General features: G+C 39.1%; 1 protein-coding gene across 21 annotated transcripts in view; it reads right to left on the bottom strand.

Moving 5' to 3' along the window:
• Positions 1–21,400, bottom strand: part of Cep83 (centrosomal protein 83) — a 109,316-nt gene that overhangs the window by 63,246 nt on the left and 24,670 nt on the right. For 19 of the 21 annotated variants that reach the window (XM_063264031.1, XM_063264027.1, NM_001014266.2 and 16 more), the window contains exons 2-5: positions 9,758–10,024; positions 9,157–9,307; positions 3,372–3,464; positions 729–860 (exon numbers count right to left, since the gene is read on the bottom strand). In XM_063264031.1, the coding sequence (XP_063120101.1) occupies positions 729–860; positions 3,372–3,464; positions 9,157–9,307; positions 9,758–9,903 (522 nt within the window). In that variant the 5' untranslated portion in view covers positions 9,904–10,024. Of the gene's footprint in view, positions 1–728; positions 861–2,798; positions 2,873–3,371; positions 3,467–9,156; positions 9,308–9,757; positions 10,025–21,400 lie in introns of those variants that run through there. The other 2 variants (XM_063264034.1, XM_063264040.1) reach the window with 2 other exon arrangements.

Raw genomic sequence — 21,400 nt, 5'->3', positions numbered from 1 at the left:
TAAAACATTACAAATATTTGGTAACAACTAAAAGTACAAATATTTTCATCCCAAATAAACACAATGATATCAATAGTGTGTAGCTGCTCTTTCTGTATAGCATGGAGCACACTGCTACAAATACCAGCCTAGCTTTATGGGTGTTAAAGTAGAATTGTATTTGTCCCCTTCTATAATAAAAATCATCAAAGAGCAAGCTGGAGAATGAAGGGGAAGCAGTTTCAGCAGAAGGAGAAGACAAACTGCAGGCTGAGGCAGGACCGCTGAAAGCAACAGACAAAAGATCAGTGCGTGCTGTGTGGAGCGAGCACTGCAGTTGCCGGCGTCCAATGAGAGGGAGGCTTACGCTTAGAGCAGCATGGACCTGGCACAAAGGCGTAAACTAGAGCTACCTGGTTTGGTCCTAAATAGAGAGAACAATACTAAATAAGGAGTCACGTAAGTAATATTTACAGAGAAAACTCTCTCTCCATAGCCATGAGCAACATGAGACTATGTGATATATCCCTCTCCACTGGCTAGGGCAAAATAAAACAGAAAATGAAATAAACAGCCAAAGGAAAACATTCACAGGAAATTGCTGACAAACAACAAAAGAAAACAAATTTTTCACTAATAAAACATAATTACACAATCTATTTTAATTTGGAATTTATAAAAATATATAGTCATAAAATTTCACTCACTTGTACAATCTCTGCTATAAACCAGTGTAACCAATTACCTACCTCTGACTTGTATTTCATTTTTTCTTCTTCTGAAATACGAGTAAGCTCTTCCTTCTGGTGTTCAAACTCTGACTTGAGGAATGTGTGCTCGTAGCGGAGCTTGTTGTATTCAGCTCTGTACCTTTCCACTTCCTAAATTACAGAGAGATTGCAGGGCATGACAACTTTATAAGTCAAATTCGTGCTCTCCAAAAGTCACTGTACGGTATACTTCTTAGCTGAATTAACAGTCACTCTCAAAGGAAAAACAAGCTTAACAGAAATACAAATGAGAGGGAAGGTGCTGGCTCAGCAACGACTATTCTTCCTGCTCAAGGGCTCTGACCTCCAGAACCAATGTTAATGCATGGTGGACCTGGTGGCTTGCTAGTAATTGCAGTCACTGGGAGGCAGGGAGAAGACCCTGGGAGCACATTAGCCAGACCTCCAGAATCAGTAAAGCCTGGGTCAAATAAGAGAAGCTGCCTCAGGTAAAGTGTAATGGACTCCTAACATCGACTTTGGTCTCCACACATGCACTTAAACATGTGCCCAATACCCACACATGCACACGCATATCACACATACATACCACATACATGTACTTTTACTCATGAAAAAAGAAAAAGAATAATGAAACAGATTAGTACCCTCCTTGAAATGTACCAATAAAATTACCATTCAAGTAATTTTTTTGTCTTCACTGATTCTCACTGTAATAATAAAAGTATAACATCAAAATCACCACCTCTGTACTTACATATTAGTTAAGAATGCGGTGTGTCTTTCAAAATACACCTAGATTTTAACAAGTACAGCAAGGTATAAGAGAGTCTTCTCCAAAAGTCAGACAAGATAAACTCAAGGTAGAAAAAAAGGTTATACTTAGTTTACTAACTTAAGATTTGATCAAATATTGCAAGAGTTGAACTCAAATATACTAGTCTGAAGAATATACAGCATTTGAACTCTCCCAATTTACCAAAAACACACCAAAGGTGCTCTAATGTTGCCACCCAACCATCTATAAAAGCTACGGTCACTCCAAATACTCCACAAGAAACTTAGGCCGCAGTCTTGTATGGGAGATTCAATTTCAGTAAGTGACATGAAACTAAGCAATAATGAAAGTCAGACCCAAAAAATAATATGACTTAACTTTTTAACTGCAAGATTTCTAGGCTAATTTATAAGCTAAGAACATGGGGATGATATATGAAATACACACTGTGACTACAAAACTGCTTGCACTTACCTTGATTACCTTTGGTACTGCTAATTTTATTTACAAAAAATTCAATCTATAGCCAAAGCATAACAGATACCCTGGCATATAAGGTATCTGATATATCGCTACTAGAGGCATATTTGAAAACTCAGGGTGATCAATCATTACAAAAGAGGATTGTCCAACCACTCCCACACAATGGCAGTATTTTAGACTACTCCAATCTCCTACAGGGGTTCATTTTGTAGGGAACACTAATAATTTATATATGTATGATCTGATATATGTTTTTAAAGCAAGCATATAAAATGTCTAGGCCAGTACCTAATTTACTTTTCTGCATTCTATTCCTGTCACCTTTATCAAACATTTAGTAATATAAGAAATCTTGTCTCAACTCAAAAAACAAGTATTTTTCTTTTTGAGATTGTGTGATCACTAATATTGACTGTCCACTTGACAGATCCAGAATCATCTAGAAGGAAAAGCCTCCCAGACATCTCTGCAGGATTACAGAGATGTGGTTAGGCTCTGTGAGTACCTGTGAGGGACTAGCCAGTTTAGGGTAACTGAGATGGGGAGACCTACTATATGGGAGGGTAGCACTCTCAGTGTACTGGGGTTCCGGGTTAAAGAAAAGGAGAAAGGATCTAAGCACAAGTCTTCGTCATATTCTGCTTCAGAGCTGCAGACAAGGCCAGCTGCCTCACGATCCTGCTACTGTGCCTTCGCTACCATGATGGACTCTCTAACTGCAAGACAAAACAAACCGTTCCTTCTATACGTTGTTTTATCAAAGCAACAGGGAATGGAACAACTCCAGCTTATGTGAAATGCATCCTTTCATTTGACAAATAGCTCACCTATTGTATGCTAGGAACTGTTCTTAGGAACTTGTCAACAGAAAACCAGTTCTTCCACTCATTCAACTTCCACCCTAGAAGTACTCGACAAAAGTAACAATAAATAAGCAAAGTAGCATGTTAGAAGCTAACAGGTACTAGAGAAAAACTAGAGCTAAGTAAACTCCAAAAGTTTAAATAGTGGCAGGAAAGCAGGCTGGACTATTGAGTGGAGAAATGGCACCAGAAGTAGTCAAAGTAGGCTCAGTGAAAAGTGATACGTGGGGCAGATTTGCAAGAGATTAAGGAGTCAGCCAAAGAGATCTAAAAACAATATTCACGGCAGATATAGTGCTAATGCTAAGACTCTGACTGTACACTGTAGCTGCTAAGACTCTTGCATTGCACTGTTTCTTCAGCGTCAAGCAAACATTAGGAGGCCAAGCTAGATGGAAGAACAGAGAACAGAGAGGTAAAGAGTCCAGTCCTATTATGCCTCAGAGTCCAATGCAGGGACTGCCATGCAGAGCGTTTGCGTAAATGAAGGGTGCTTTCTGTGGAGACGTGAAGATGTTCTTCTCCTTAATTACTTACTTCATCAAGAGTCCGAAAACGTTCTCGCATTGGAGCTTCTAATTCTTGTTGTAGTTGGGCTTTTACCAATTCCAATTTTTGTGGTGTTAATATCTAATATACAGAAATATAAACAACTATAAATACAAAGATGAAGAATCCTCCCTTCTTCAAGGTCTCTTCTACAACATGTATGAGTTACAGACATTTTTACACTGTGGCTAACTTCTACAACTATTAATATAGACTTACTAAGCGTACACTCACCAGGAAGAGCCCAGCAGTTAATGTACCTGTCACACACGCCATGTGTGCAGTAAGCTACCATAACTGCAGACTCAGAAGGTGGAGACAGGATCCCCAGAGCACGCTGACCACCAAGACTAGCCTGTGTCAGGCAGCTCTGGGTTTCATCTAGATCCGGTCTCAATGAAAAAGGTAAAAGAGCAACTGAGGATGGGTCTCAACATCCACATCAAGCCTCCACATGTACCGGCATATATGTGCATTTTGTAGAATGTATTTTGAGCAACTATGGAATATTGAATAAACGAATGAAGCTGAGCATTACTCATGTTTTCAAAGAAACTCAAATATGTACAATGTGCGCGCGTGCGCGCGCGCGCGCACACACACACACACACACACACACACACACACACACACACACACACACACACACACACTGTGGGTGAAAGGGAAAAATAAACACAATCAATCCCTGAAACAATACTTTAAGAATCTCAATCTTGCTATCAGAGATATCAAAAGTCCCAGTAACATCACTAATGAAAAAAGTCAGTGACGAGTTTTATACTGGTGGTGCACACCTTTAATCCAGGCACTTGGGAGGCAGAGGCAGGTGGATATCTCAGTTCGAGGCAAGCCTGGTCTACAGAATGAGTTCCAGGACAATTATGGCTACAGAGAGAAACCCTGTCTCAAAAGAAAAAAAATTGATAGTTGTTATTTTGACCAGAAAACTAGTTATGGCTCTATTCTGTCATGCTCTCCTACAGAACTTACTTCAGTGAATAATTAATATTTATGTAAGCAACATATGGGCAGACTCCTGTTGCTCAGATTCGTCATTATTTCCCCAACACCTTCATCAATGCCTACCATCCAGGAACTACTGAATTCCTGCTTTGTGAATCAGTGAGAAGAACAAATGAACAAATGCTGGCTAGAAAAATAATGTAGCTCCTATTTCTATGAGTTTCTCTGAAAACATGAATAATGCTCAGCTTCCTTCCTTTATTCAATATTCCACAGTTGCTCAAAATACATCCTACGAAGTGAAAGTCTTCTCGATATAAAACGTTATGTAACGTATGATAACTCACACACCATTCTGTTCTGAGTATCTCTACGCAGTGAGTTGGCCAAACCCACAAACACCCCGCAAAGCAGCCACATGGAAGGACACAAAGAACAGAACCTAAGCAGCTTCCTGATGGCTGTGACGACTTAAATGAAGCGTACACCTTCTCATAAAGAGTTCAAGTGACAGCGTGATAAACAAGCCACACACAAGTAATACTAAAGTAGCAGCCAAAGCTATTAAAAAGTAAAAACAGAGAGAAGATATTTCAGAAAAAAATGCACGCATGCACGCACAAAAAGACTAAAAGTAATAGAATCTCAGTAAGATAGGAGAGAACTTTAAATTACATTAAAGGATAACTTAGATCTTCAAGAGGTGAAAGTGACAAAAATATTTAGATATAACAGCCCCAAATTTTGTTTGATACTTCAAACTTCTTAGGGGTCCTCTGGTTTGAAGAAAAGAAGAGAAACAGATACTCTCCTGACAAGATCCTTTCTGTGATTATTTTATTCCTTTATTTGATCTGAGATCTTAAGATGCAGTTGCACTGGTCCACACATATTTCTCATGTTTAGCATTTTTATCTTTTGGAAAGGCAAAGAACTTTTCTGGAAAAGTATCCAGTCTGTTCTCTTTTGTTCAAGAGTTCTTCCTTCAATTAATCTTATATTTCACTTTTTACTTCAAGCAACAAAAGACAATGGGACGATCTAGATCTCACTTTTCAATCTCTGTATATTACACTGTTGTGAGTTACCTGCACACTTGTGTGCAAATGGACACGCAAGCACGCATGTGGAAGCATGTGTCAGGACCTCGTTTGCACGGCAGAAACGGTACTGAAGGAGGCACCTCTCCAGTCCATTAAATCTTTAAGCTAATTAATCAATATATCAGTCACTGTCATTTTTCTTATTAATGTTGCTAATTACCCCACTAATAGTTTAATTTCCTCTTTAATTTTTAAAATATTATATAAAACAATGGATTTCATTATGACAGTAAATGCATATACTGGTATACTAGGACTTGTAAATGTTTTCAGCCATGTATCCCCAATTATTATTTAACAAACTCTGCTTTCTGCGAGATTTACAGAACACACTTTACTAAGCTCAATGCACTACATAACACATTTAGCAAGTAGTCTCTTTCCCTTTAGTTCCCAGTTCATGTTCTTGCTGCCTTCTGAACCTTAAGAGTCCAGATGATGACAATCTAATGATCATGTAGGCATTCCAAAGCTGCTTTGAATTTTACGGTGATTCTCAAAATTCTTATCTTTACTGACTTTCCACTTATACATTTGAGGCATGTTACACTTGTAGCCAATTTTCAAGTACCAAAACTTGAGCAACATAATGGTATAAAAGACTTAAAATTACATGCCTGCATTATCTTACAGTGTTCATGGATTAAAGCAGTGGTTCTCAACCTTCCTATGCGGTGAACCACATACAGTTCCATGTGTTGTGGTGACTCCAACCATAAAACTATTTTTATTACTATTTCATAACTGTAATTTTGCTACTGTTTTGAATTGTAATGTAAAGATCTATGTTTTGGATGCTCTATAAAAGGGTCATTTGACACCCAAAGGGATTATAATCCCCAGGTTGAGAACCAGTGTTAGAAGCACAGCTAAGCTTCTGTTCTCTACTTAATGTTAAGTGAATGCAGCTAAGACATAAATCTTGCCTGGGACCAGGAGTTCTTTTCTAGCTTACTAGTTAATAGAATCCAGCCCTTCTGCTACTAGAACTATGGCCTTCAGCTCCTAAAAACTGCCCATGTACCCACTACTATCTTCATATGGAAGCTGCTTCTTCCAAGTCATTGGAACTTATTTGCTATTCCTCACCCCTGGAGACTTTTTTTTAAGGTGTTATCTGATTAGTAAGATACTAGGGCTGTCTTAGAGTTTTACTGCTGTGAATAGACACCAAGACCATGGCAAATCTTATAAAGGACAACATTTGGCTTACAGGTTCTGAGGTTCAGTCCATTATCATCAAGGTGGGAACATGGCAGCATCCAGGCAGGCATGGTGCAGGAGGAGCTGAGAGTTCTACATCTTCATCTGAAGGCTGCTAGTGGAAGACTGACTTCCAGGCAGCTAGGGTGAGGGTCTTAAACCCAAACACAGTGACAAACCTACACCAACAAGGCCACACCTCCTAATAATGCCACTCCATGGGCCAAGCACATACAAACCATCACATTCTACTCCCCGACCTCCACAGGCTTCTTCAAACACATGACTCTATGGGGGCCATATCTAGCCATAGCATAATAAAAAAAATACATTTAGTCCAATTTCCCAAATCCCTTAATCTATACCAGTCTCACCAATGTTAAAAGTCCAAAGTTCAAAGTCTTTTCTGAGATCCATCCAATCAATTAACTGTAATCCCCAAATCAAGACAGGAAACCAGGTGGACAAACTCCAAACTCTGCATTTCCATGTCTGATTTCAAAGTTTTCAGATCTCCAACTCCTTTTTCCTCTTTGTTGACTGCAACAAACTTCTTTTCCTGGGCTGGTTCCATTTCTTATTAGCAGCTTTCCTCAGGAGATATCCTATGGCTCTGGTATCTCAAAAATTTGGGGTCTCCAAAGCAGCTTTAATGTTACAGCTTCTTGTTCCAATGTCTGGGATCCACACATGATCTTCTGGGCTCTGCCAAAAGACTGGCGTCACTTCTCCAGCTCTGCCCTCTGAGGCACTCTAAGCTCAGGCTGATCCACTCCACTACCACTGCTGTTCTTGGTGATCATCCCATGGTACTGGCATCTCCAATATGTTCTGCTGCAACTAGGCTTTCATAGGCTCTCTTTATGGTGACAAACCTCAAATCCTTTGCATGACCCCTTCAGTCCTGGGCCATCAACTGCAACTGAGACTGCACCTTCACCTATGGCCTCTCATAGTGCCCAGCCTCAGCTGTTTCATGACACCTTCAAAACCAGTGCCAGCTGGGTGACTTTTACACATTACCAAGTACCACTGCAGCAGGAGGTGCAACCTGGGCTATTCTAGAACACAACTTCTTTGTGCTCTCAGAAAACACTTCCCAGAATATTTCACCTCAGTGATGCTGCTCTTCCTAATAACCGTTAATTTCTTAGCTGCAGCTCACCAGCATCAATTATCCCAGAAGTCCTTTCTACTATTGACTCTAAAACCAGAGCCACATGGCCAAAACTGCCAAGCTCTGCTGCTTGCTGGGGCTGGAACATGGCCCCCTTATTCTATTACATTATCACCATTTTTTTGTTTTCCAACTCCTTCACTGCCTAAGCTTGGCTGTCCTGGAACTTGCTCTGTAGACTCTGAACTCAGAGATCTGCAGGCCTGTCTCCTAAGCACTGGATTTAAGTTTTTCTTCACCCAGAACTTGCTCTGTTCTAGGCTGGACTTGAACTCAGAGGATTTTTTGCTGAAGCAGACACTGGTGAAAAGAAGTTTTGCTATAGCAGACACATGAAAGGATGTGTAGAGAAGGAATATAAATATGACGCCCTCAGACAGTGGGAGCAAAAGCATTGGTTTGCTTTGCCCCACCTTACTATACACTAACAATACACATGTATGTATTGGTTCGCCTTACACTGCATTGCTGAGCTGCACTTGTGGTGACACCATTGAGAGAAACTCACCAACTCTGGTGACGCTCTGGTGGCATCCTGCCACTTCTGCAGACTCAAGCCAGTTGGCAGAGTGTTATCAGCTGACAGAGGAGTTTTGCTGAGACAGACTCATGTGATGAGGCCCATGAGAGGACATGTGGTTGGACTATAAATAAGACTAACGCACAGTGTTGGCAATGGGCTTACATAGATAGCTTTGCAACACTTCTTGGTCTCGCATATCTTCACTTTGTTGAGAAAGGCACAGCAAAGAACTTCTCCTGGTGTCCCTGCTGGTCCTGGTCATGATTTGGCAGAGGCCTGGCTGTGTCTGCTAGGTCATGCCACTGCCACTGATTCGTGTTTGATATCCTAACACTACTGGACTGGACTGATAATATATTCATGAACTGTTTGGAAGTGGATCAGGCTGCTGCTGCTAACCTCTGAACTGAATTGCTGATTTCCTGACAATGCAGATTGGATATGCTACAAAGAATTTCTATACAGGTCCACTTCCCCTATACCCTAAAAACCTTTCTTTTCCACTACCTCTGGTGGGTGGTGGGTTAAAAGGGAGGTTAAAACATTTAAGAACCATTATTAAAAGTAGATTTTGGAAAACCCAAGCTACACTTTTCATGACCCCCATGTTACTTAGGCTAATTAATATGCGGTTGGGGACTACAGTTTAAGAAGTTGCATAGAGTATAAGAAAGAATGGATTATATCAACCGCAGATAGAGTGAGGAACCATTAAACATAAAAGGAAACATATTTACCAAAACTACTTATTTCCATTAACCACATGACTAATTTTATATAAATTCAAATATAAAATCTTACCTGCAGTTTCATTGCTTCCATGTCCTTAACTTTCTCTACTAATTCCCCCCTTAATTCTTCAAGGAGCAGTTGGAATTTTTCCTGGTTTGTTTGTTTTTCATTTAACACACGCTTAAGTTCATTTTGTGATTTTACATATTCTTCCTGCAACCTGATTTAAAAAAAAAAAACAATTTTAAATGAATATTTTACTTTCAAATTTACTGCTTCATATAAAGCAACCAATAACACAGAAAAACAAGGCTGATAAAAGACATTTCATTAAACTTTTAGCTGTTTTTCTTTGCAAACTTTTATTGAATTATTAACACTAATTTCTGAAAGCAATTTTATTGTAAAGGAGAAAAATACACACACATTTATTGTTTTGCTACTTTTAAAGTAAGACTACATTCATAACCCACTTAATACAATAATAGATTTGAACAAAATAATTTAAAATATTTTACTATATTCAGTGTTAATAAAACACTGCAAAATAACAAAAATATAGTGTGTGTTTCAGAGCAAAGATACAGCCAGTACAACTCCAGTAACAAGTTTATAAGCAGCAACCTCTGTCCCCCCACCAATACTTTATCTCTAAATTTAAGTCACTTACCTTTTGTGTTCAATTTTCAGAGCCTGATAATTATGTTTATGATGTTCACATCGTACCCTTTCATCTATTAACATACTTTGGAACTCAGGTTCAGGATTCAGCCTACTGTCTCCTCCGGGTGGAAATATGCTAGGAAATGTGTCCATATTTGTAAGGTGGCTGACATGTAAGGACTAAGCTGTGGCGTTTGTATTGTGTTAGTTCCTTCCAGGAAGTATTTCCAACTTCTTTCCTGCTAAGGCAGAATCCCAGGGGACCAAATCATGCCTGCAAAGAGAATGAACATAATTAATACTCAGTACCTTAGGCATCCTGTGGTTTTACATAATTGTCATCAATTATTTCATTGTTAAATAAGAAAATATTTATTGTAAAAGTTCAGTTTTTGTATTCCTACCTCTTCATAAAACAAATGCTAAAACGAAAAGCTGTAACCATCAAGTTCACATCTCTTGCCTCACTAAATAGAAGAATGACCTTCAGTCTGAGTCATCTTTGATTCACAAACTAACCTGTTTCTCAGTTAACTGGAAAACTTTCAAGGGTGGATCCTGGTATAAAATATATATTCTAATAATTAAGGGGGAACATATCTAGAACTTGTTAAGTGTCTGAAGAAAATGACAATCTTCATAAAAATGACCTTCGGTAATAATCATGACTGTAATTCAAGTTGCAAAAGGCCTTCTGACACATGGAAGACTGTACTTGAGCAGCAGACTCAAATGGGAAAATCAATCAGCACACAAATATTGAGTCTCCTATGTGTGACACATACTTCTGCTAAGAACAGAAGATCACCTCATCCATCCCCCAAATACTGACCCAAGATTAACTACTGCAATAACTAAATGCTTATTGCATAAACAAGTTAAAAATGATGGGAAAGTGTTTTGCTATAAGAAAATAAAATTAATTCAAATAGTTCTATCCCTTTAACATCATTTTACATGTATGTATGTACATATGTATGTAATTTTCCTTCCTTTATAGGTTATCATGAACTTTCTATTACAACAATGGATCGTTGGCTTATGAAAACTATTCTCTAAATTACTCCATCTTACTTGAAAATATAGTCTCTGATAAATTAGTGTCACATCTAACGTATAAACATATGCTTATGTACAAACGTACACACGCACCTTTAAAATGAAATTGGTATTGCCTAGATTTCCTATTAAATTCTACTTTAAAGGGCTGGGGGTGGGGGTGGGAGAGTTGAGGACCCTTTGTTCCTTTACTCTTCACACTCACCCCACTCCCCATTTTAAACACTGCTCAACTGACCACATCAATTCGTTCAGAGATTCCAACTTCCCAGGCGTTCTGAGGAAGGCTGCAAGAAGCTCAGTCTTGCATCGCATGCGGAACCTCTAGAGACGGAACATGGGTATCACACTGTCAGCCAGGGGGGAATAAAACAACTTACAGCAGGTTCCTGATTTCCAGTTACATTTTGTAAAAATTAAGAGGCTCACCCTAACAAGTAAACACCAAACAAAGTAAAAAAAAAACCAAAAAACAAAAAAAAACAAAAACTCTTCCTGGATCCAAATAAGAGATGAGATCACAAAAAGTAAGCCATACCCACAAAACTGAAGAGGCTGATAGTAAAATCCAATAGCGGTTACTAGAACAGAAATGGACATGTAGGAGTGTTTCCAAGCAAAGACAGGAAAACCTCAAGTGTAATTAACCAACTGTTGAAGCTAGATGCAGGCAGCTTTCTGACTTTAAAAACTCGAGGATCCAATTTTAGGTAGTTCTCATACTTTTTTGAATTTTACCTTCTGGAACCAACTGAGTTCTCAAAATAAATATTAGGGAGAAATGTTATGACAAAAAGAAGTGACACAGAAGCACTCTGAAATAGACAGTAGCAGTCCAACCTTCTTAACAAAGGAAAATCTGTTTAGCTTGCAACCCACTCTGTGGTGGTGTTAACAGAGCCTCTGACCTCACAGAGGGAGGAAGAGGACTAAAATCTAGCACTCTCCAGCATCCTCCCCCATAGAGGAACAGTGCAGGAGACTGAATGTCACTAGCAACATTTCCAGCTCAGGGGTACAGCTCATCAAGAGTCTTAGGTCAATCACATAACTTATAGAACTCTGTCCCTCTCCCTATCCTTATTAAAGTATGTAACATGACTTCTAATAATGAAATGACATATCATTGTAATATTTACTTACATTAGAAGTACATGTTTGTGTATTCATATACCTACACAGAAATATGAATTTGTGGCTGTCCTGGAGAGCCTGAAAGACATCAGAGCCTCCTGTGAGTGTCACTGTGACGGAGAATGTGTGATGGGGTGTGAGAAAAGATGGAAAGTAGGGAGATGGAAGAGAAAGAGAAGCCAAGGGGTTCACAGACTGGAGAAAGGTGAAACTGGAGACTGGATGGTAGTGAGGAATAGGGAGATAGGAGGAACCTATGGGCTTCATGCAGGCTGCCACCAAGGGCCACTTCCATGGTCCATGGTCCTAGGTCCTAATGCAGCTAGGGTTTTGATGTCTATGGCCAAGTTACCACCAAAAGCTAAGCAAACGTCTGTAGTCTGGACTGCCACCCAAGGCACTGTGCTGAGCTAGCCCCACCCCTTGCCAGCCACCACACTCTGGAGAGCAGGCTCTACCCTCTGCTGGCTGCAGTGTTAAGTGGACTAGCCTGGGCATTGCTGGAGAACTCACCCTGCTAGTGAAGAAGCAGGAGGGCGGGGAGCTAACCCACTCAGCTACCTCCCAGGCCCAGATCCAGGGCTTTGAGTTGGCCCACCCTAACACCTACCCATCTGCGATCTGCTGGAACACAAGAAAGGACCAGTCCTGCAGATCCAAAGCTGCAGAATATCTCCATGACACAGGTCAACAACAGGATATCCAAGAGGAGTCCCCAGTGAATATTTCAAGTAGAGACATGGACTATTAAGAACCAAATTCTAGGGCTGGAGAGATGGCTCAGCGGTTAAGAGCACCCGACTGCTCTTCCAGAGGTTATGAGTTCAATTCCCAGCAACCATATGGTGGCTCACAACCATCTGTAAAGAGATCTGATGCCCTCTTCTGGTGTATCTGAAGACAGCTACAGTGTACTTATATATAATAAATAAATAAATCTTAAAAAAAAAAAAAAAAAAGAACCAAATTCTAGCTCGGCAGAGAGGCTCAAACCTTTAACTCCAGCATACAAGAGGTAAAAGCAGGAGGATTACTGTTGAGTTCAAGGCCAGCCTGATCTACACAGTGAGTTCTAAGATAATCGAGGCTACATAGACAGACCCTGCCCCACACTTCCCCCACCAAAAAAAAAAAAAAAAAAAAAAACATATTCTAGCATTAAATCACAAATTAAAAAGAATAGTAATCATACAGTGTTGGTTCTTAAACCAGTAAGGAATTATACAAATAATCAACAAAGACAAAGATAGCTGGACAATTTGGAAACTAAGCACACTTCTAAATGTGTAGGTAAGGGAAGTAAGCGCTACTGAAAAGAAGGAAAACTGGTAGGGCCACTCTGGAAGACAGTCCAATACACTAATCATTCCCTGTATTTAGTAAATAATTACAAACATACTTCATATTTTTAAAAAAACTGTATATACATCTTTATAGCACCTTTATTTTTAATTGCCAAAATCAGGAAGTAAATAAGGATGTTCTTCCATGAGTGGAAAAATGTAGCGTCAACATACAAATTCAGCACTAATAAGGAATAAGGTAGCAAGTTATGAGAAAAAAATAGAGAAAGCATAATTGCATATTGCTAAGTCAAACTGACCCAGTCTAAGAAGGGTTTCTGTAAAGTTCCAACTATTAACATTCAGGGAGTGGGGTCACAGAGGCATTAAAATGATCAGGAGTTGTCAAGAGTGAGGAAGGATTGGGAATATGTAGAAGAATTTTAAAGTAGTAAAACTTTCTATGATACTATAATATCAGATATGTGCTTCTAAACAATTGGCAAAATTTTTAGAACACTATTACAAAATAATGAACCTTAATGTAAATGTGGGACTTTGGTTAGTAATAATGTGCCAAGGAAGGCTTATTTAGTTGCACTGCCAAGAGAAGTTGTACCTGTGGGAAGAATAGGGAAAACCTCTGTACTTTTAATTAATTTTACTATTCACCAAAAACATCTCTAAAAAATAGTTTTGTGAGCTGGGCATGGTGGCACACACCTTTAACCCCAGCACTCAGGAGGCAGAGGCAAGCACATCTCTGTGAGTCTGAAGCCAATCTGATGAGTACAATGAGTTCCAGGCCAGCCAGGACTACATAGTGAGAGCCTGCCTCTAAATAAATAGTTAAATGACAGGTTAATACAAGAGAAGTGTGGAAAAGGAATACATGACAGAAATCATGCATAGTTCAGGAGCCCAAAATATTCCTATTGTTTAATTCTGTATAATAAAAGGCTCCCAAATTCTTCTCTAGTATGACCATTAAAAAGGCTACATGGAAACTTTTTTTTTTATTATATGTTTAGCCATTTGCTAAAAACAGCTGTTTCAGTTTTTAATATTTTATTTATTTTAATTTTTATTAGATATTTTACGTATTTACATTTCAAATGTTACTCCCTTTCTCTACTCTCCCATACCCCTTCCCCTCTCCCCTGCTTCTGTGAAGCTGCTCCCACACCCACCCACACAATCCCACCTCAACACCTTGGCATTTGCCTACATTAGGGAAAGGAGCCTTCACAGGACCAAGGGTTTCTCCCTGTATTGATGCCAGAAAATGCAGTCCTCTGCCACATATGAAGATAGAGCCATCCATGTGTATTATTTAGTTGGTGTTTGGAACTCCCGGGGGGGGGGGGGCGTTGGTTGGTTGAAATTGTTGTTCTTCCTGTGGGGTTGCAAACCCCTTCATCTCCTTCAGTCCTTTCTCTAACTCCTCCATTGAGGTCACCATGCTCAGTCTGATGGTTAGCTGCAAGCATCCTCATCTGTGTCAGTAAGGCTCTGGCAGAGCCTCTCAGGAGACATCCATATAAGGCTCCTGTCAGCAAGCACTTCTTGGCATCAGCAATAGTGACTGGGTTTGGTGGCTGCAAATGGGATGGATCCACAGGTGGGTGAGGCAGTCTCTAGATGGCCTTTCCTTCATTCTCTGCTCTACTCTGTCCCTGTACTTTTTCCCATGAGTATTTTTCCCCCTTCTGAGAAGGACTGAGGCATCTACATTTTGGTCTTCCTTCTTCTTCAGCTTCATATGGTCTGTGAATTATATCTTGAGTATCTGTCTTTGGGGCTAATAACCACTTGTTAGTGAGTGTATACCATGTCTGTTCTTGAGATTGGGTTACCTCACTCAGAATGATATTTTCTAGTTTCATCCATTTGCCTTAGAATTTAACGAAGTCATTGTTTTCAATAGCGGAGTAACACTCCATTGTGTAAATGTACCACATTTTCTGTATCTATTCCTTTGTTGAGGGAAATCTGGGTTCTTTCCTGCTTTTGGCTATTATAAATAAGGCTGTGATGAACACAGTGGAGCTGGTGTCCTTGTTATATGCTGAATCATGGTTTGGGTATATGTCAGGAGTGGTATAGCTGGGTCCTCAGGTAATACTGTGTGCAAATTTCTAAGGAACTGCCAGATGTATTTATAGAGTGTTTGTATCAGCTTGCAATCCCACCAACAATGGAGGACTGTTCCTCTTTTCTCCACATCCTTGACAGCATCTGTTGTCACCTGAGTTTTTTATCTTAGCCATTCTGACTGCTGTGAAGTGGAAGCTCAGAGTTGTTTTGATTTGCAATGGAAACTTTTAAAACTTATTTAAAACAGGGTTTTACAACTTCAGCATTACCGCTGTAAAAAAGAATACAATTTTTAGTTGTCGGGGGCTGTCTTGTATATAATATTTAACAACATTCTAATCTCCATCTATTAGACGTCTAATAGTACCTGGCTTAGTTGTGAAAGTCAAACACCTATACATATTGAGATTTATATATATATATATATATATATATACATATATATATACAAATACATATATATATATGTATTACATAGCACATTCTGTGGATTGTTTTCTGTTCGGAAGGGGAAATATAGGGATGGTTATTATGTGCATGTCAAATTTTATATTTAAAAATCTTAACAAACCCTTTCCTAAGGTAGTTGTGCCATTTTCTATTCAACCAACAGCATATGAGAGCAAGTTCTGCTTCCTGACATTTTTGCCAACAGTTGGGGCTGCAAATCTAATTTTAGCCATTTTGGAGAGTATAAAGTGTTATCTCATTGTAGTTTTAATCTGAAGTTCCCTTAAGTACTTTTTTACATATTTAATAACCTATCATAAATCTTTTAAATCTATGAAAAGATCTTTAAGAACAAAGTAAAAAAATAAATGGTAAAATGAGCACTAGATAAATATATTTTAGGAGGTAAAAGCCCAGATTTAAAACTTCTCAGTACATTAATGACTTACATAAGCACACATTCCCATTCACTTGCAAATACTAACTTCATTTCCAAGGAAGCCTTTCTCAGCACTCTGTATCTGACCTGGTGAATTCACTGTAAAAGCAGTAAAGTGAGTCAGCCCAGCATGCGCCGGCTGAAGGAGAACATCATCATCACCCATAAATGCAGGTTGGAAACCAGTCTAAGCAACACACTAAAACTCTCTCGAAAAAGAAAATATAAAAGCTCAGTAATGCATTACTTCTTCAATGAAGTACTAACTCTACCAACATATTTAATTTTCTGTATACTAGATTATTAGTAAGTATAACATGCAGTTTCACTCCCTCCATAGCAAGAAATATCTATATAAACAGTCTCAACACCTACAACAACCAGAAGCCTATATTAAGATCATAAAACCACAAAGTAAACAAATGGTATGGCCACCCACTCAATGTCAATTTAATCTTAACTCATTTTTCTCATCTCATCATGGCTTCCAGACTATTTGTAAACTGAATGCTAGTTTCCTAAAAGTTATCCAATTTCTGTGTGCTATGAATATGTACGAAAGTATTCAAACAGGATAAACTAACTCTAGATTATATAGGTTGGTCTTAAATATAATCATGTTTATACATTCATTCATGGCAAGGTTTCTTCTGTAAACCAGGGTGGCCTTAAACTCAGAGATCTGCCTGCTTCTGCCTCCCTAGTGCTGGGATTAAAGGCGTGCGCCACCACTAGTAGTATACCTTTCAGAGAAGAAAGAGGGAGTTTCGAAGAAGGATGACCAAAGTGTGGGTGCTTCAGTCTTTCTTAAAAGGGGGAACAAAAGTATTCACAAGAGGAGATATGGAGACAAAGTTTGGAGCAGAGACTGATCCACCTGAGGATGCAACCCATACACATACAGCCACCAAACTCAGACAATTGCTGATGCCAAGAAGTGCATGCTGACAGGAGCCTGATATAGCTGTCTCCTTTGAGGCTCTGCCAGAGCATGACAAATACAGAGGTGAATGCTCCAAGCCAATCATTGAACTGAGAATGGGGTCCCCAGTGGAGGAGTTAGAGAAAGACTGAAGGAACTGAAGGGGTTTGCAACCCCATAAGAAAAACAATACCAAACAATCAGAGCTCCCAGGGACTAAACCACCATCCAAAGAGTACACATGGACAGACCCATGGCTCCAGCTGCATATGTAGCAAAGGATGGCCTTGTTGGGCACCAATGGGAGGAAAAGTCCTTGGTCCTGCCAAGGCTGCCCCCCCAACCCCGAGTGTAGGGGAATGTCAGGGCAGGGAGGTGGGAAGGGGTGGGTGGGTGAGGAGGGGGAATACCATCATAGAAGAAGGGGGAGGGGAGATGGGATAGGGGGTTTCTGGGTGGGAAACTGGGGAAGGGGATGACATTTGAAATGTAAATTTTAAAAATGCAATTTAAAAAAAGAAAAAGGAAAAAAAAGAAAGAAAGAGGAAGTTTGAGGTTGTAGAAGATGAAACAAAGGTTAGTCATAAAACAAGAAATGTCTGGAGCCATAAAAGCTGAAAGAGGCAAAGAAAATATTCTCTCCTAGCGTCCTGGCAACAATCTCATTTCACAGGTCTAATCTCTTAAACCAAAAAGGAATAAAATCTGGAATATTTTAATAGAGTAATTTGCATAACAAGTACAAGTTGTTACCACTCTAATTGGCTGCATGAACCTGGGAGAGTGAAGTCTAAAAATGTGGCCTACTAAATAAAGTCTTATGCAATAGCCATCTTTATTCAAGGCATCAGACAATTTATGCTCTGAGGGTTAGACAAAGTCATTACAAGCAAAGTTCACTTGAGTAGTATACAAGTGAACACAAGAGTCAGGTCACATGAGTTTAGGTTGTACACAATCACAAGAATAACTCATGTTCAGAAATGCCATTCTGAATACTGGATAAGATGATGGTAAACCCCCTCCTGTTTATTACACCTGGGAGGAGCGCAGAAGCACATTCCAACAAGACGTTTTTCTTGCTTACTTGGAGTTTCTTCACAAGCTCTCAGAATCTCCTCACACAGCTTCATTCATGAACTGTGTTTCAACACAGATCACTAAAACACCAACTTTCTATTTATTCCTAATTTTTTTTATTAAAACTCAAAATCTTTACTATAATTTTAAATTGACTAGTCACATATCTTTAATTTCAAACAGTGACTCACATAACTATCCATTTAATAGACACTCAAAACAGACACACATACATGGACAGACATCTATATTTACCAACTAAATATATTCATTATGCAAACTTTTAAGTACATAATTCAGAAGCTGGAGAGAGGGAGGGTCCAGCAGTTAAGATCACACACTGCAAGTTGTTTTTAAGAGAACCCAGACTCAGCTTGCAGCACTCACGTGATGGCTAACAATCAACTCCAGTTCCAGAAAACCCAATGCCCTCTTCTGGCCTCTGCAGGCACCGTACGTGTAGTTCACATATATACATGGCAAGCAACATTCATACACATAATTTTAAAGATTCTTTTAAAATAGGCACAAAACAAGCATATTCAAGCCATAACAAGAAAAAGTAACACATCTTTAAGCCCTTAGTGATTTAGTAGCTACAGGATGTCTTTGAAAGGCAGTTCTACTAACACCAATTTTTAGCCAAACACTTCCATAAACACACACACACACACACACACACACACACACACACACACACACACACACACGTCCTTATGACCACTTTTGACTGACCCCAGATCTATAGCCTACATATTACATCTTCTCCTACACAGGCATTCAGTTTTTTAAAGCAGTGAATACTCCAGCTCTGCCCAAAGTGTGGCAATTCAAGACATTCAAAAAGCACAGCTGCTGATGCTTATGGAAAGCTTCCAAAAACATTTCATTAAAAAGCACATGCTCTATGCCTTTGAACATTTCAAAACAATACTTTAAATATTTCATTCCCCCAAAGTGAATGTTGTTTTTGTTGGTTTTCAAAATATTAAAAAGTCTAGTGATAACCTTCATTGGGCATTTACTTCACTTATAAACAGAAATTAGAAATTTATTCAAAATCCAAAGACAACTCTGCACTAGGCACTCTACAGGCTGTTGGCTGGCCATCCCTTGTTTTGTATAGTGAATAAATGTCACATTTTGACACTTTGCCAGAACCTGAAGTGCAGCTGGGAGCAGACCCTTCAGAGCCCTGGCAACATGCCAAGCTCAATAATTATGATTTAGAGAAAAACAGGGGAAGTCAGGAAAGGAGGAAAGGAAGAAGATATGTATTTGAGTGGTTAGCAATCAACCACCAAACACTGAATTACAATGTTATTATTTTCTCACAATCACACTGCTACAATCTACTTGCTGTACAACTTAACTCTAATAAAATTCTGGTAAGATACTGTAGCCAGTCAAATTCAAAAGCTTCTTTGTAATTAATTATAAGCCTAACATTGTGATTCAAAATGCAAAGATGACTCTAAACAAAATCATACTTCAAATTCATTTCAAAGTTCCTCAGTATAGGCTCTGTGATGTGTAACATGGGAGATTATAAGCCAGTAGTCCCTGTGGTCTGATCTGTTACAATCCCACCACATTGCTAACACAAAAAACGTTACCCAAAGATCCAATGTATGCTGAAATACATTCTTTAAGTAAATCCTGATGTAATTATCTCTGAGCTATACAACATAGTTTGAAAACTTTACGATGAAAAATTTATATTTGTATTTTAATTGATATAAACATCCTTTAGAATTGTCAAAAAATATTTTTAAAAATGTATAGCCATAAATGAGGTAAAGGTCATCTTCAATAGAAAGGTTAACTAAAACAAAGAAACCGTTTTACCTTTTTAAAACACACATTAATCCAGCAATAGTTATATAGTGACACCACATGTACTGACTGGTCTACTTACAATAAAAGTTTGAGGGATATACCAGAATATGTGGACTATAAACTCAAGCCAGGTCCTTAGCAAGGAAGAGCTGGCCCATAGTCACAAGACTACAGGGTAATTTTTAAGTGGCTATTTTATGCCAGATATTTTGTCAGGTAAAGATAAAATTAAAAGAACACCTAGTCCTCAAAGAAGTAATAGTGGTCAGTGAAGTGAACATGTTAGCTACCGATTAGATGCTGAATGTCCCCCACGGGTGATCATGTTAAAGGACCTCCCAGAGCAGAAGTACTGAGAGGTACAAAGTTATCTGCTCAGTCCCATGTCATGTGGCTAGAATACAAAGACTGCCTACTGTTCCTTCACATCTTTATGGGAGTCCTTAGGTCATCGGGAGATGGCGCTAAGGAGAATTATACAACTGTTCCAGCCCCTTCTCTCCTTGACACATTTGCTATGTCACCCACTACCCATCACTGCCATTGGACAAAGGTCCAAGTAGATCTGCCCAACTGTAGCCTAGAAACTCCAAACTATAACAACAACAAAAAAATAAATAAAGCTTTTCTCTTTGAAAGCTAACTATCTCTGGGTTGTTTTTGTTTTTTAAATCAAGATCGGAAGCTAACAAATGTGCATGTACTTTATTCCCGTAATAAGACGACGATGAAGGCAACCTATGGAAGAGTTTATTGGGGCTTACAATTTCAGAGACAATCGTGGCAGTGAGACAGGCAGGCAGTCACAAAACTGAAGCAGTAGCTGTGAGCTTACAGTCTTACCCATAAGTAGAAGGCAAAGAAAGCTATATGGGAATGGTGAGGGCTTTTCAAACTTCAGAGTCCCAGCCCCTGTGACACACCTCCTACCTTCCAACAAGATCACACCCCCTAACCTTTCCCAAACAGTTCTAGCAACTGAGGACCACGTATTTAAACATGAGGGTCTGGAGGCCATTCTCATTCAAACCATCACAACACATTAACAGCAACTGCAGACTAATCAAGACGGAAAAAAATACCATCAAATCATCTTTGGACTTTCGCATATGTTGACTTTTCAAAACCTTAATTCAGAAAGTCTTAATAAACATATATGGAGGTAGTATGAGGGCAGAGAGGGCAGAACCACACTAAATAGTTTGAAACTAAAATCAAGGTAGAGATGCAAAATATAAAAATATCAAGGTACAAAACACAGAAATGAAGAGAACATCAGCGTGGCTACTGCCTGGACAAGTAGGGCAAAGCCTTAAGGATTATGTGTAGAAAACCACAGCTTATTAC

This window comes from Rattus norvegicus, chromosome 7 (assembly GCF_036323735.1).
Source record: "Rattus norvegicus strain BN/NHsdMcwi chromosome 7, GRCr8, whole genome shotgun sequence".
In the NCBI taxonomy this organism is placed as follows: Eukaryota; Metazoa; Chordata; class Mammalia; order Rodentia; family Muridae; genus Rattus; species Rattus norvegicus.
This window is presented reverse-complemented; position numbering and strand designations above follow the sequence as displayed.